At 46.5% G+C, this 17,123-nt stretch overlaps 1 protein-coding gene across 4 annotated transcripts in view; it reads left to right on the top strand.

The window, feature by feature from the left end:
- Positions 1-16,790, top strand: part of ZBTB49 (zinc finger and BTB domain containing 49) — a 32,223-nt gene extending 15,433 nt beyond the window's left edge. The window contains exons 5-10 of one of the 4 annotated variants that reach the window (XM_033213731.1): positions 6,531-6,604; positions 9,119-9,201; positions 9,292-9,453; positions 9,962-10,090; positions 14,433-15,134; positions 15,929-16,790. In XM_033213731.1, coding sequence (XP_033069622.1) covers positions 6,531-6,604; positions 9,119-9,201; positions 9,292-9,453; positions 9,962-10,090; positions 14,433-15,109 — 1,125 coding nt within the window. In that variant the 3' untranslated portion in view covers positions 15,110-15,134; positions 15,929-16,790. Of the gene's footprint in view, positions 1-6,530; positions 6,605-9,118; positions 9,202-9,291; positions 9,454-9,961; positions 10,091-14,432; positions 15,580-15,928 lie in introns of those variants that run through there. The other 3 variants (XM_033213730.1, XM_033213729.1, XM_033213732.1) reach the window with 3 other exon arrangements.
- Positions 16,791-17,123: the final 333 nt, after the last annotated feature.

Genomic DNA, 17,123 nt, shown 5'->3' with positions numbered 1-17,123 from the left:
CTGTTGAGGGTGTCAGTTCCATTTTCTCACACACCGAAACCTACCATCTTAATGACTCTTCACCCTCCCACTCTCTGACTCCCTACCTGCTGGGATTCACCAAGTCCTCATGGTCTCTCATCGCCTACTCGGTTGGGTTGTGTTCCCCCTGGGCGGTTAGTTTCTCTGGGCCTGGGGCCATGTCTTCTCTCCCATCCAGGAGAAAGCCCAGCAGCCAGCAGGTGTTCAGGAAGGATTTGATGAGCTGCGCTGAGTGCTCGTCCCTCCGGCCGCCATTCTTGAGGAGCCCCCGCTTCTTCCTGCCAGCCTCGTCTGAGGTTCAGAGCTTGGCCTCTGGGGCTGGACAGTCTAGAATTGAACTCTGCCTCTGTCAAGGCTTAACTACCCTGTGACTCTGGGCAAGTTCACATTTTGCCCCTTTGGTTTCCTTATCTGTGAAACATGAGTAACAAGATTAGTTAACCCTATAGAGTGTGAAGAGTAAATGAGGTAATAATGGAAAGTCCTTAGAGCAGTGCCTGGCACGTTGTAATCGCTCGGGAAATGCCAGCATTCCCTGCCTTGTTGCCATCCGCTTTCTTCTGTCCTGTCCGTCCTCATGACCCCCAGATGCTGGTCTTTTTGAGGCACCTCCCCACCCCCCCACCCCCGTTTTCATCTCAGCAGCTTTGGTTTGATGGGAAAAGCGTGAGACTCGGACTTATGACCATGAATAATTAGCAATCGCGACTTCTCTGGGCCTCATTTTTCTAATTGTTAAAATAGGGATAATACTACTTCATGGAACTAGTGGGAAAATGAAATGAAAAACTAGAGCTGAAAGTCCTTTATACATTCAAATTATGATGAGTCAAAGTTCCATCCTTCTCATGCCTTCTCTGACTCTCCATAGCTGACTGTATAAATTAAAACCAGACATTCAGTCAGGCTGCAGTCCACATCCACTCCTCTCTCCTGGCACAGATCCCTGGTGCCCACATCAGAGGTTCTGATTCTGTGATTTGGAGTGGGGCTCAGGTATTGGTGTTTTTTGGTTTTTGGTTTTGTGTATGTGTGTGTGTGTGTGTGTGTGTAGACGGAGTCTCGCTCTGTCGCCCAGGCTGGAGTGTAGTGGCACAATCTGGGCTCACTGCAACCTCCCCCTCCTGGGTTCAAGTGATTCTCTTGCCTCAGCCTCCCAAGTAGCTGGGACTACAGGTGCGTGCCACCACGTCCAGCTCATTTTTTGTATTTTTAGTAGAGACAAGGTTTCACCACTTTGGCCAGGATGGTCTCAAACTCCAGACCTTGTGATCCACCCACCTCAGCCTCCTGAAGTGCTGGGATTACAGGCGTGAACCACCGTGTCCAGCCAGGTATCAGTATTTTTTAAAAATTCAGCAATTTTGGCGTGCAGCCAAGGTTGAGAACCACCACTATAGCCCTTGACCTGCACTTGCTCTCTTAAATCCTACCAAGGGTAGCCCTGCCCAATCCAGAAACCCTTCCCTTCTGTATTCGTCTATGTACTTTTATTAGGTTTCTATGATTGTAGAGTCGTACGTAGTGGTAGTTTTCAGTTGTATTGCTGCTTTATTTTCAGAGTGAAGTATGAGTTTTGGTGAAGTATGAGTTTGGTGAACTGTTCTAATGTTTGTTGCAAGCCTACAGTGTCCATATGCTGTCCGTGAGCTCTGCTGTGTGCTGGGAGCAGGGACAAAAATGGCCATGGCCTCCAGGAGCTTAGCGTTTAGAGGAAGAAACAGACATGTAAATGATCGAGTACAGTGAAATTTTGGAACTGCTGACAGATATCTACAGGAACAATGTGGGCAAAGAAAAGGCAGTAGTCCTTTCTACCTGAAAGGTGTGTTTGGGACAGCCTGAGGCCATGAAATGCTTGAGAGATTGCTTAGGTGAGCCCTGCAGACAAGCAGGCACTGGGCAAGCCTGGCGTCCCTGGCATGCTGGGGCAAGAAAGCAGTCAGATTGTCTGCATAGGGATGCGTGGTAAAGAATACCCGCTGGCCCACCCTCCACCGTATGCCTAACATTATTTTCTTGTAATGAACTAGAATAAATGTTTGTGGCTATAGGGGTTTGGAATGCTCTTGTATAGAAACATTTACAAATAAGAATGTCTCATCCTGCTTACTGAGAATTTAGTATTTAGTGGGTTAGTCTTTTTAAAAAAGTTAACCGCAACCTGCATTATGAGTATGGCATGCCAGCAGAAGGAAGTTAGCATCATCTTAGAGTGACCACAGAAGCTGCATCTGTCCGTGTGACTGGACACTGTCTATGTCCAGATCTCTGCAAGGAAGAGTCATGTCATACTTTAGAGTATGACTGAGTCACACTCAGAGGGAAATGTTTCCTCTGTGGCGTAGAACATGGACTGTTGGGAGGGCATTGGAGAGAATCAAAAGAGTGACAAGTTTTGAGTGCTTGTCTGTGAGAAACAGGCAAGAAAATGCGGCATAATTAGCTCTCTTTGGGTGGAGGAGTAGGATTGCTTTTGTTCCTCCAAGCAGGCAGAAACAGGAGCACTGGGCAGCTAGTACAGAGAGATGGGTTTTGAGAGGCAGTACTCTCCCAGCAGCGCTGTCTAGCCAGCTGTCTGCCCAAGTCCGGGGGTGCTAGTGCCTTCTGCAGGATTACCCTATAGGAGGCGTTTCCAGGATGCTGATGTGGACTCATGCCAGAGGTGACAGTGTCATCCATCCATGGTGGAAACACAAAAAATAAGGACACTTAATGAGCCTTGCCCAAGCTACTACATTTTCATCTCTGAGGTTGTATTTCCCACCCCTTTACTGTTAAATGACATTTTATCAAAATAGTAGTTATTGTTTAAGTGATATCTCTATGTTAATCCTTACTTTTTTTTTCTTTTTAATTTTATTGCTTTATGAAGTCCTAAAGTCTTGAAACTCCTGAGTTAACTGACTTTTAAGATCTGGGATCTCTTTTATCTCTAAATGATTACGATTCCTGACTTTTTTTTATATAAACACTCAACTGCCGTTAAGAGTGCTCATGGGCCGGGTGCGGTGGCTCAAGCCTGTAATCCCAGCACTTTGGGAGGCCGAGACGGGCAGATCACGAGGTCAGGAGATCGAGACCATCCTGGCTAACACGGTGAAACCCCGTCTCTACTAAAAAATACAAAACACTAGCCGGGCGAGGTGGCGGGTGCCTGTAGTCCCAGCTACTCGGGAGGCTGAGGCAGGAGAATGGCATAAGCCAGGGAGGCGGAGCTTGCAGTGAGCTGAGATCCGGCCACTGCACTCCAGCCTGGGCAACAGAGCGAGACTCCATCTCAAAAAAAAAAAAAAAAAGAGTGCTCATGATAGGGAATAGATGCTGGGTCTGTTCATGTTGAAGTACTGAGGTTCAAGTACCTGTCAGAAGGAGTTTATTATAAAAATTGCTCAAGGCAGATGTTACTTCTTCTCTACAGCAGAGTTTTTCTGTTAAAAATTCTAACTCCATCTGAATTAAAATGGTATTAGAAAGGATCAAAGTTCCTTTACTGCCAATATCTTTAACATAGGTTTAACAGTCCAAACTTTGGAGTCACTAGGCAAACCTGAATTAGTAAATCCAGTCCCCATTTTATGACCCAAGGCTGGTTACTTACCTCTTAGAGCCTCTGTTGACTTATGTGTAAAACATGGATAGTACTGCTTTACAAGACATTGTGTTGACTAAGTTAAATACTCTTTGCAACAATTTAGCAAAGAGCCTCATACATAGTAAGTTCTTAATAAATGATAGCTATTATACCACTTGCTAGAATTTTTTTTTTTTTTTTTTTTTTTTTTTGAGACAGAGTCTCGCTCTGTCGCCCAGGCTGGAGTGCAGTGACATGATCTCAGCTCACTGCAAGCTCTGCCTCCTGGGTTCACACCATTCTCCTGCCTCAGCCTCCTGAATAGCTGGGACTTCAGGTGCCCGCCACCACGCCCGGCTAATTTTTTTTTTTTTGTATTTTTAGTAGAGACGGGGTTTCACCATGTTAGCCGGGATGGTCTCGGTATCCTGACCTCGTGATCCGCCTGCCTCAGCCTACCAAAGTGCTGGGATTACAGGCGTGAGTCACTGCTCCCGGCCTACTTGCTAGAATTTTTTTTTTTTTGAGACGGAGTCTTGCTCTGCCGCCCAGGCTGGAGTGCAGTGGCCGGCTCTCAGCTCACTGCAAGCTCCGCCTCCCGGGTTCACGCCATTCTCCTGTCTCAGCCTCCCGAGTAGCTGGGACTACAGGCGCCCGCCTCGTCGCCCGGCTAGTTTTTTGTATTTTTTAGTAGAGACGGGGTTTCACCATATTAGCCAGGATAGTCTCCATCTCCTGACCTCATGATCTATGGACACAACTATAGATGATTTCTAAGACATGGTCTGTGTATGCAGTACTAGAATATATCAAAAGTTTACCAGAAATAAAAATATTGACTAAAGCTCTAATAATCTGGGCCTGAGTTTGCTATGTAACCTGGAATAAATTATTTGAATGTACTATTGGATTTTTTGCATGGCTCATTCCATTAGTTTTATTTAATCTGCTTTTATATTATTTATCAGAAATATGCATTCCTTAATCAGGGAGAAAGATTATTTTCATTGTCTGTTTCTAGTACAAAATAGGTAAAGAACACTTTAAAGTTTTTTCTCTCACTTAAAATATTAAATGGAAGATCATTTGATTATATTTCTTTTGAAAACAAGTAATTGTTCCACCATTTTTAAAAAGGAAAAATGCAGCTTTGCTAAGAATTAACCCAGAATGCATTTCATTCCAAATACATAGTTTACAAAATAACCGAAAACAAGAGGGCTCTAATTCAACAGTTCAGCAGATGGTGCTATTTCTGATTATTATGTAACTGATCGGCTTTTCTGAAATTTGCAAGTGACTAATTTAAAACACTGGTGTATTATTTTAACTCTCCGGTATGTGTTTCCTGAGTGGCAAAGTAACTGTCATATTAAATATTCAAAACACACTATTTCATTCATAGAAACTTGTGCGTCCTCAAGGTTTCCCCACAAGTAGAGGAGTTTAGATTCACACCAACCAATATTAATTTCTGGCTCTACCATGTAACTGGGCCAACTACTTTATTTATCTGAATACAATGGTAATTGTGCAGTTTATCTGAATACAGTGTTAGTTGTATTATTTATCTCAAGAAAATAGATGGTAATTTGATAATGCGTGTAAAGGCCTCATTTGAGGTTCAGCAAATGTATATTGCTGTTGATACTTGTTTTATTGTTATTAGTAGCCATTCTATTAAAAGCTGGACATTTTCCAAAGTCTTGTCAAACTCTTTCTCTTTGGTTATTGAAAATAAACCTGAGTTTTTTCGAAGCCACATTTATCATATTCTTAAATGTAATGTCCAGCTCTGTTCCCCAGAGTTTGATAGACGTGGTGAATCTTTCACGTTATATAGTCAGATGGCGTTTTTTAATACTTGTGATTCCTAGTTTTCACTCACAAGTCGATATCAAACTCATCTTCAGATCTTAATCAACCTTTGCATTTTATTTAAAATACAACTTGCAAATTTAAAAAGCCCCATGTGTTAGTTGGCTGATATTCATTCTTGTTTTTGGCTTATCTTGTGCATGACACCTGCTTATTTTTACCGCTGGGTGTATTACCTAATTTCAGTGGGTTTTCCTTTTTTTTCTTTTTCTTTGTTTTGCAACAGAACACTGTACAAGATTAAAATGGGGAAAATAACAGGTTGAGACTATTAATTACAGCAGTGGAAGATGTTCCAAATCCTAATTTGAAACATTAGCAAGTAGCTCTTTAAATATCTGAGGCATTTGCAGTTTTAATTTCCCTGTACTTTAGGTAATTTGATATTGATTAGTGCATAGAAATCCATCTGATGATCCCCGTTTCAGTGTTATTCTTCGCAAAGCCTTGCTAGTTTCAGAAATTGGGAACACAGTGGCCCTGCACCTGAGAGGCTGCTGTGATTCACCTGATTTACACTTTTGCACAAAGGTAAAATTGAGAAACCTGTCAGAAAGAACCAAGTGTACTTGCCAGAGGAAGTACTTTTTGGAAATATCTTCCCTTGTTTATGAACAAAAGTATGTTTTTTAGAAAGAAAGAATACTGAAATAAGGACGTGTGGTGCTTTTGTTTGTTTTAAATGGTATTTTAAATACATGGCCCAAGTAAAATATATCAAGGCCTGTTTAAAGTCCAGGCTTGGTGACCACCACAGCAGCCTCCACAGGGTGCTGTTTAAGAGGGAAGTGCTGCATAGTGTGTGCCTGAGCTGGGACACAGCCAAGGGCTCACATGGAGGACGGGGTGGAGACACATCCCATGTGCAGCAGGTGGCCAGGCACTCTGGCTGCTCCTCATCCTCTTGCCTGTGGCTTCTTTTGAGTTGTGTGTGGCTCATCTTCTGGCAGTTGAATTAGAACCTGGCTAAATGTGTCAGTTTTCCTTTTGAATTTATATAATTTAAAAAACCAAAAACTTTCATTATTGGCGTGTTCTTCTTTTCCTCTTTTTGCAGGCAGGTAACTTGCAGACTCACTTACGACGGCATTCTGGTGAAAAACCATACATCTGCGAGATCTGTGGAAAGAGGTCAGTGCTGGGCGTGTTCTTCCGTGTGGAAGGGAGCATGTCTAGTCTCAGTGTCTTTGGCAGACAGTGTCCTCTGAAGCGGTGGCTTGCAGATGAGCCGCATGTGGGCTCACCCTGCCACTGCAGAACACAGGTAAATTCAAACCTTCTGGCTTTGCACGCGACACACGAGAGAATAATAGAAAATTCAAAGAAAGAAAATCTGGGACAGGAGTCGCAAAAAGGAAATGGGGTTTTACATGCAACAAAATTATTTTATACTAAAATTTTCATCATTCTAAAAATATCTCTGAAAATATAATAGATTAATGACCCCAAGGAGGTGACTGTCTAGTAGGGGAGATGGGACTTGCCAGCCGAGTGACTAGATTTCAGGAGAGAAAGAGACGGTGGAAGGTGCCACAAGCCGTGGGTCTGTAACAGCCTGTGGGAGCTCCGCCCCAGGGAGGAGGAAACTGTTTTGATGGGTGGGTAGGATTTTGACCTGGCGAAAGAGAATCTGACTCCTGAGGTCAGTGTGTGTGGCAGTTTAATTCCTCTGCAGCATGGTATAAATGAGGAGCTCTTCCCCTGCTGTGTGTGCACGCTGGCACCCTCAACCCTCCTTCCCATCCTTGGGCTGTACGTCAGTCAGGCCACATACTCCATCATCTGCTGGTTGTGCCAGAACAACAGGCATCAGCCAGGACTATACCAGTTACGAAGCTCCGTACGCACCTTGGTTACATCGCTTTTATATTCATTTATTTAATCATTCATTGACTCAACATTTTTTAGACACCTGCTGTATGCTAAGTGCTATATGGGTCCACAAAAATCAACAGTACAGAGTCTCTGCCTCTCACAGGTTCATACCGAAGCATCTTGGGGCAAGAGATAGTCATTGGGGTCATTTAGAAGTCAGAGTCCTCATATTCAGTCTCAGCACATGCTGAGGAAAGCCGAGGAAGAAGCAACTCTAGATCCAGTTTCAGGAAAACCATTGTCTCTGCCAATGGTAGAAAACAAACGAAAGCTGCGGCAGGCAGCACATCTCCCTTTCTGCTGTAGCGGCCTGAACGCTGAAAGCCAAGTTCAGGGCCCAGTATCATCTGCCGCTCCTTCCAGATGTCTAGGAGCATAGACCTTCTGCTGCCTCTGATGGCGTCACATCACTGTTGGCACCTGTGTGTCTCATTTTGCATGGTGTTTGAAATCTGAACCTGCTGAATTCCATTTCCAAGTGAGGCATGTGCTTATTTTTTATTTATTTATTTTTTGAGACAGAGTTTTCACTCTTTTGCCCAGGCTGTAGTGAAGTGGCTCGATCTCGGTTCACGGCAACCTCCACCCCGCTGAGTTCAAGCAATTTTCCTGCCTCAGCCTCCCAAGTAGCTGGGATTATAGGCACGTGCCACCACACCCGTCTAAGTTTTGTAATTTTAGTAGAGACGGGGTTTTGCCATGCTGGCCAAGCTCATCTCGAACTCCTGACCTCAGGTGATCCACCCGCCTCTGCCTCACAAAGTACTAAGACTACAGGCGTGAGCCACTGCGCCTGGCCAAGGCATGTATTTAAAACCAGGTCTATATGCAGCGTCTTCCTCAGAATATAACATACTCTGCTATCAGGCATAGTGGAAAGGAAAGAACATAGATTTCCACATCTGAGGGCCTGGGTTGGAATTACTGTCTAAGGCAAGTTAGTAACCGCCTCAGAACTTGGTTTTCCCATCTGGAAAGTGGGGGTGAAGGTGCCTGCCTGGCAGTGTTGTGGAACGACTGAGTGGGATAATGGTTGTTAAACATGTAACTCATCACCTGCACACAACATCCACTCAGTGAATGCTGGTTCTCTTTCTTCATTTAGTTCCCTTGTTCTCAATGTTAGGACTGACAGGTATACGTCTCTGTTGTGGCTCAGAAAGAGGAGAGCTTATTCTCTGGGGATATTCACAGTGGAGGGTGACGGCCATACCTCTTGGTCCCTGAGACTCTGAGCTCCCGTTTGCATTTTACTTTATAGTGAAAAGAGCAAGGGTCAAGGGTCACATCTGGCTAGACCAGGGCAGAACTCACTCTGGGCTCTCTCAAGGTCACCCTCCTTGGGTTGGCACCACCCAGCTAGGGTCTCTCCCATGAGACCCCAGGAACCTTGGCAAGACTGCAAGGGTGGAAGGGGCATTCGGCTCTGAACTGGTGAGACTCCTTTTTCTCTCTCTTTATAGCCCCTAAGGTAGAAATGCTAAACCATACAGTATCTGATCTTGTGCTCTGTAAAACTGAGGAAGAAAGTGTAATGAAATCAGTTAGAAACAAATGCTTTAAAAACAAAACACTTGCATCATGTTCTGCTGTCCTTAAAAAAATAGAAAAGGATTTTTTCCATGCACGTTTCAGATGAAACCAGTCCAGTTCAGATTCCTTTCTGCAGCAATGTCAGGAGCAGGTATCTCCTCCCTCAGAGAGTTGCAGTTATAAAGACCCACAGTAATGTGGAAAGGCTCTTAATTGACTTTTCAAATTACATTCTAGGTTTGCAGCCTCTGGCGACGTCCAACGTCACATTATTATTCACTCAGGAGAAAAACCACACTTGTGTGACATCTGTGGTCGAGGTACAGCTGAGTGTTTTCGTCTTCTTCTTGAAGATTTCTGATTCAAATGTTCTCTGTCCTTCAGCTTAACACCTGTTATGGTTTCTCTAGGGTTTAGTAACTTCAGTAATTTGAAGGAGCACAAAAAGACACACACGGCTGATAAAGTCTTCACCTGTGATGAGTGTGGAAAGTCTTTTAATATGCAAAGGAAGTTAGTAAAGCACAGAATTCGGCACACGGGGGAGCGGCCTTACAGCTGCTCTGCCTGCGGTGAGTTTGGGTTTCTGGCTGTCCCCTAGTCATCCGTGTGTGGGAAGCACTTTGTCCCCCAGCCCTCATTAGCTGACTGTGTGTCTGGGATGAGCCCTTTGTTTTCTCCGAGGTAAAATGGGAACAATGCTGTTTTTTTACTGCCTCACATGATCTCTCATTCATTCCTGCGTTTGTGTGTCAGGCATTTGCTGCTTGTCTTTGAGGTATTAAGAACTGTCCTAAATGCTCCCAATACAAAGATGACTAAGACAAAGTCCCAGGTGCTGAGGGCTCCTGGTCCAGATGGAAGAGGGAGGGTGGCTGGGAAAGTGGGGGACAGCAGGACGTGTGGCCACACATGAAGGAGAGTGGCGGTCCCGCCAGAACATAGGAGCACATGCTGAGCGCAGAGGGTGGGCTTCCATAGATCACAGACTGACAGAGCAGAGGTTATTCTTGTGGGCACTTGATACTTTGTTGTGAGCCTCTGGGAGGAGAGTGGAAAGCTGGCGGCCTCCGGTTTCAGGGCACCTGACTGCTCCGATGAGGACACGGAGACTCAGGGTCAGGTCGCTCATGACCTGTGATTACAGCGTTGGAGCCAGGATTCCTATACACATGGCCTCTAAAGACGGAGTGTGTGTACCCATGACAGGTAATTGAGGTGCTTACTGAATCATGGGCAAAACTATGAGTGACAACAAGTTCGATGATGATCCATTTAGCCCAAATAAGAAATGCTCAGAGTCCAGCTGTAGGGAGCCTGGATTCAGGGCACCATTCAGAGGGGTTCATTCTAATTGTAATTGGAATCTGAAACCAGCAGGACTTCTGCATATAACCAGAGGAAACTTGGTTTTTGTCCCTCCATTTAAATTGTACACAGATCTTCTGGATACAGATTTAGGCAACTCCATGACCACTCTGATCACTCTTAGAAAGTGAAGTTTCATCACTTTAAATCACTAATGTAGGTGCCTGCCATGGTGGCATGTGCCTATAATCGTAGCTACTTGGGAGGTGGAAGCTGGAAGATCTCTTGAGCCCAGGAGGCCAAGGCTGCAGTGAGCCGAGATCGCACCACTGCCTGGGTGACAGCGAGAGCTTCATCTCAAAGCATCAGTAATGTAGTCTCAAATCACTAATTTAAAATGTCAGTTCCAAATAATTGTCACAACTGTGAACTTGATTTAAAGGTAAATTTTGTCCTCCCTCCCCGGCTAGGACTTGGCTGCTGCTCAGACCCTGCTGTGGAGGAAGTGAGGCCTTCTGTCCCCTTCACTGCATTTAGGGTCCTGCCCTTTCCCTGCCCCACTAACCCTGATTTCCCACCCTGACGAGGTCAGCTTCTGGGGGATGGGGAAGAGCTGAAGAGAGCAGGAATGTTATGTGACAGGGTCAATTTTTAACAGCTTTGAGACAATATTCCCATACCATAAAATTTACCAATTTAAAGTGAACAATTCAGTGGTTTTTGGTAGATTCACAAAGTTGTGTGACTCTCAACACAATCTAATTTTAGAACATTTTCATCACCCTAAAAGGAAGCCTTATATCTATTAGCAACCCCATTACCAGCCCGGGCCCCTGGCTGCCACGCCTCTAGGTTCTGTCTCTGTGGACTTGCCCGTTCTAGACATTTCCTGTGCATGGACTCATACAACACGGGGTATTTTGTAGTCGACTTCTTGCACTAAGCAGCTATGAACATCTGTGTACACAGGCTTGTGTGGGGGTGTGTTTCCATTTTCTTGGGTATATAGACAGTTCTATTTTAAGAGGGTTTCACATGCTGAGCTTCTCAGTGTGTCACACTGCTCTCAGGCTCGCGCGCTCTCGCTGTGTCATGCGTGCTGGGCTTCGTAGTTCTCAAGTCTGCCTTCCCTGTCTTCCCCCAGCATTTCACTGTGCTTTCCAAGACACAGGCCTGCACTACGCAGCCATGCATTTCTGTCCAGCTGGCCTCTTTCCTGGCTCCCCGAGTTAGTAGCAGCTTACTATAGGGAGGCTTTGTTGGGGTTTCACTGCCTTCTGGGCAGCCTCCCCTGCTGATTCAGAGCAGCTCCAGCGTGCCTCTTGTCCAGTGGGTGGCAGCCTTCAGGCCTGTGTTCAGGGGCCTGCAGGCCCACAGCAGTGTGGCGCCCACCCACCTGTCCCCTACTAGACCTACTGTGCAGGAGGTGGGTGCCATTCCCCTGTGCCCTCCTTGTGACAGGACACAGGTGGAGCCAAGCTCCTCTCGACTTGAAAGACGAAGGAGAGACTCCCATACTCTTCTTTCTTGGTGGGAACTCTGTCATGACTAAACATTTTACATATTAGGGATACTAAAAGTGGTTGTCCCATCTTGTTTAGTCATTCAACTATTGAGAATTTATCTTGAAGAAACAATGTAAAGAAAGATAAAAAACTTGGCCAGGCGCGGTAGCTCACACCTGTAATCCCAGCATTTTGGGAGGCTGAGGCAGGTAGGTCACTTGAGGTCAGGAGTTTGAGACCAGCCTGGTCAACATGGCGAAACCCCGTCTCTACTAAAAATACAAAAATTAGCTGGGCATGGTGGTGTGTGCCTATTGTTCCAGCTACTCAGAAGGCTGAGGCACAAGAATTAACTTGAACCCGGGAGACGGAGGTTGCAGTGAGCCAAGATCGCGCCACTGCATTCCAACCTGAGCGACAGAGTGAGACTCTGTCTCAAAAAAGAAAAAAGATAAAAACTTTATGTTAGAGCAGCAAACAGTTGGAAGCAGCCAGCAAGTGCAGCAGTGAAGCTTCTAATTCACAAAATTCTGCATGCCTGAGTAAAGTGTGTGTTATAGGGACAACGCAGAAACTAAATATGCCTTCACTCTGGTGTTCTATGAAGGAGACTGAGCCTGAGCCTGACATTGTGGGCAAAACACAGATGTGAAAGCACAAAGGCAAAGGTCACTGTGATATGTTGATGTAGTGTTTTGGTTTTTGGTTTTTTAAATTTTTTTTTTTTTTTTGAGACGGGGTTCTTTGTTGCTCATGCTGGAGTACAGCGGTGCGATCACAGCTCATTGCAGCCTCGACCTCCTGGGCACAGGCGCTCCTCCTGCCTCAGTCTTCTGAGTACTGGGACCACAGGCATGCACCACCACACTCAGCTAATTTTTATTTTGTTTTTTGTAGAGACAGGGTCTCACTAGGTTGCCTAGGCTGGTCTTGGACTCCTGAGCTCAAGCAGTCCTCCCTCCTCAGACTCCCAAAGTGCTGGAAGTACAGGTGTGAGCCACCTCACCTGGCCTACAGTATTTTTTATATGGAAAATGTGCCCAAAGTTTAGGCATGTAAGCTCACGTCCAGTTTGATTATTCAAAGGCTTAAAAAAAAAAAAAAGGCCGGGCGCAGTGGCTCACGCCTGTAATCCCAGCACTTTGGGAGGCCGAGGCAGGAGGATCACGAGGTCAGGAGATCGAGACCATCCTGGCTAATACGGTAAAACCCTGTCTCTACTAAAAAAAAATACAAAAAATTAGCTGGGCATGGTGGCGGGCGCCTGTAGTCCCAGCTACTTGGGAGACTGAGGCAGGAGAATGGCGTGAATCCAGGAAGCGGAGCTTGCAGTGAGCCAAGATCGCACCACTGCACTCCAGCCTGGGCGACAGAGCAAGACTCTGTCTCAAAAAAAAAATAGCCTACCCATTGCTTGACTGGAGCTAGATAGCTGAGAATTCAGATGTAAAGTGAAAAGTTCTAAATATTTATCCAGCTCATTCTTGGCTAGTCTGTGGCCTTTGTAACGTTATGTGCTGAATTCCTTCTCATCTTACCTACTCCAATGATGGAGCTAGATCCCTTACCTTTACCATATTCACAGAGAAAGGAAATAGAACTTGGACAGGAATGCATAAAATTTTGTTAAAAGCTGAGTACAGGGTCAGGCGCCATGGCTCACGCCTGTAACCTCAGCACTTTGGGAGACTGAGATGAGCTGATCACTTAAGGCCAGGGGTTCAAGACCAGCCAGGCCAACATGGCAAAACCCCATCTCTACAATAAATATAAAAATTAGCCTGGTGTGTTGGCACACGCTTGTAATCCCAGCTACTCGGGAGACTGTGACACGAGAATCGCTTGAACCAAGGAGGTGGAGGTTGCTGTGAGCTGAGATTGCGCCTCACTCAAGCCTGGGCGCCGCACTCCCAGCACTTTGGGGGGCTAAGGTGGGCAGATCACTTGAGGTCAGGAGTTTAAGACCAGCCTGGCCAACATGGTGAAATGCCATTTCTACTAAAAATATTAATACAAAAATTAGGCGGGCGTGGTGTCAGGCATCTGTAGTCCCAGCTACTCAGGAGGCTGAGGCAGGAGAATCACTTGAACCTGGGAGGCAGAGGTTGCAGTGAGCCAAGACCACGCCACTTCACTCCAGCCTGGGCAGTTTTTTTTTTTTTTTTTTTTTTTTTTTCAAGACACCCGAATACACAAACACCTTTAGAAAAGATGTTTCTAAATTATAGATTGGCTGTGTTAGATTTATGAACATGTAGTGAAACTTGATGAGGAGAGCTGTGGTTTCTCAGCACGGGCTTGGCAGGTGCCCATGGTACCCATGTGCAGGGAGATTCAGTGAGAATCAAAGGACTGACGCTGAGATACTCAAAACCCAAAGGTCGTAAGCTGGAGGAGTCCGCAGCTGGAGAAGCACCTCCCACAGGAATGGAAAGCCTTCCAGAGTGAGCAGGAGCTGTGGGGTGACCCCCCTCCTCAGATCAGGGTTGTTCAGTGTCTTAGGAGGGGAGGAGAGAATCCTTCCAGAATGGCCAAGTAAAAACTTCTTTTTCCAGCCTGGGCATCATAGCAAGACCCTGTCTCTACAAAATGTATATGTATATTAGCCAGGCGTGGTATCACGCGCCTGTAGTCCAGCTACTTGAGAGACTGAGGAAGGCGGATTGTTTGAGGCTGGGAGTTCAAGACCAGCCTGGGCGAGACCCTGTTTAAATAAATAAATGTTTTTCTTTTTCCAGGGAAATGTTTTGGGGGGTCAGGTGACCTCCGCAGGCATGTCCGCACTCACACTGGGGAGAAGCCGTACACGTGTGAGATCTGTAACAAGTGCTTTACCCGCTCCGCAGTGCTCCGGCGGCACAAGAAGATGCATTGCAAAGCTGGTGATGAGAGCCCAGACGTGCTGGAGGAGCTCAGCCAAGCTATCGAGACCTCTGACCTCGAGAAATCTCAGAGCTCAGACTCTTTCTCCCAAGACACGTCCGTGACGTTGATGCCAGTGTCGGTTAAACTCCCCGTCCACCCAGTGGAAAATTCTGTGGCGGAATTTGATAGCCACTCTGGTGGCTCCTATTGTAAGTTACGGTCCATGATCCAACCTCATGGAGTTAGTGACCAGGAGAAGCTGAGTTTGGATGCTGGTAAACTTGCCAAGCCCCAGATGCAGCAGGCACAGCCTCAGACCTATGCTTACTCGGATGTGGACACCCCAGCCGGTGGCGAGCCGCTGCAGGCCGATGGCATGGCCATGATCCGCTCCTCTCTGGCTGCTTTGGACAACCACTGCGGTGACCCCCTGGGCAGTCGAGCATCTTCCACCGCTTATAGGAACTCAGAGGGCCAGTTTTTCTCCAGCATGACTCTCTGGGGGCTAGCGATGAAGACGCTGCAGAATGAAAACGAGTTAGACCAGTGATGTACCGCGCTTCTCCACAGTAGAGGTCTGTTCGCAGTTTGGCAGGCTGGTGTCAGGGCTGTGGGAGGACCCGGTTTCCCCATGATGGTTCCTTCTAACTAGCCAGAGAATAGATAGCTTCCCTCCTGATGATGGCTCATAATCTGAAGCATCTTGAACTGAGGGTTGGCGGGGGGGCGCCTGCTGGCTCACCGTGAGGCAGCTCTGGGAGGAAGCGCTGAGGTCACAGAAGCCAAAGGCTAGATGCTGTCTCAGCAGCTTCAGCTAGCGGGAGAGCGCATGTGCAGTGTCAACTACTGTACGTGTTGGTCATGTTAAAGGAATTATATATGTATAGTATTACAAGTATTTTTGCATTTTTACAAGATTGAAATTTGTAGCATTTTGTATTATTTACACAGAATTTATTTGTATATGAAACTCATACCATAATTTAATTTGAATAAATGAAACTTTTCTATATAATAGTAGTATGTTTCCTCTAGCATTTTTATTAATCCAAAGACTAGGGGTATAAAAATAAATAGCAGCGAGAACTCACTCTGCAAGGATAAGAACCTCATTCGTCAGTCTCCCTCCTGGTACAGCGGGTTTCTGGGTGGTCAGAACAGCCTGACTCCTGGCTGCCACTTACTGGCAAGGTCATGGGTGAGCTATTCACCCTTTCAGGATCTTCTTTGGGGTTTCTTTTTTGTAGTATGAGAGAAACATCGTCCAGCATTTTCACAAGGCTTGACTGATCCGAGCACCCACTTGAAAATACCTACCCAGGGCCTGGCCCTTGACAGGGCTTTCTAAATATTTACTTCCCCTTCCCAGCAGGCTCAACAGCCTCCACGGGAAGGAGATGTGCCCGTGGTGCCGTCGCTAGAGTATCAAGGTGAGACTGTGGATGTGGCAGGTCACAGTGATCTGCTTATAGCACCGCCTCCACGGAGGACTGTGTGGAGAGCATCCTCCAATACTCATGAGCAGCTCTAACTCAGAAGTACAAGATAAACGAGACCAGTGACGAGGACAGGATTTTCATAGAGAAACAGCACAGTGGCAGAGTAGGGCATCAGCTCTGAAGTCCATTATAGGTGCATTTCCTGGTTTCCCAACCATCAGCTGCACTGCGCTCCTGCCAGGCTGGCTCAGTGAGCATCTGCTGTCCCTGTTGCACACATGGAGTGAACTTGGAACACAGTGACCGAACGTGAATGCGGATCTTCCTCCTTCCTCCCCGTGTCCTCTCCTCTTGTGGCCTCCTCTGGCTCCTCCCTCATCCCAACTCCTGTAGCTCTTCAGCCTCACAGCACCTACAGCCCATCCATCCCCTTGGGTGTCCCTGTGGACCCTCCTCCGCCATGGTTCACCCGCCAATCCCTTTATCCATTTCACCTGGTGAACCTCTAGTGCTACACAGAAGTAGCCCAGCCAGGCTGGTGAGCAACAGCCATTCTCCAGTTTCTGCAGCTCTCCTGAGCCCCCACCCTATCCTACAATCCCCTGTCCTTGATCCAGGCCACGTGCTACCCTAGACGCTTGTGTCACATCTTCTCAGACCTCTGCAGCTCGCCTGTCATGCTTATGGCCTTGCTTCCTGTTTCTCTCAGAACCCAGAAACAAATAGGGGCCAGGCATGGTGGCTCACGCCTGTAATCCCAACAGGTTGGGAGACTGAGGCAGGTGGGTCACTTGAGCTCAGGAGTTTGAGACCAGCCTGACCAACATGGTAAAACCTCATCTCTACTAAAAATCCAAAAATTAGGTATCGTGGCACACACCTGTAGTCCCAGCTACTCAGGAGGCTGAGGCATGAGAATCGCTTGAACCTGGGAAGCAGAGGTTACAGTGAGATCGCACCCCTGCACTCCAGCCTGGGCAACCTAGCAAGTCTGTCTCACAAAAAGGAGAAAGTAAGAAAGAAATAGGAAAGAACGTTCCTCAAGCTCCCACAACACCTCCCTACCTTCCCACATCTGTGCCCGTGGACTCTGCACTTTCCCATCTAAAACCAACCTGCCCCAAA

This window comes from Trachypithecus francoisi, unplaced genomic scaffold (assembly GCF_009764315.1).
Source record: "Trachypithecus francoisi isolate TF-2019V2 unplaced genomic scaffold, Tfra_2.0 Lachesis_group1, whole genome shotgun sequence".
NCBI lineage: Eukaryota > Metazoa > Chordata > Mammalia > Primates > Cercopithecidae > Trachypithecus > Trachypithecus francoisi.
The sequence above is the reverse complement of the archived record's forward strand: the minus strand, read 5'-3'. Positions and strand labels throughout refer to the sequence as shown.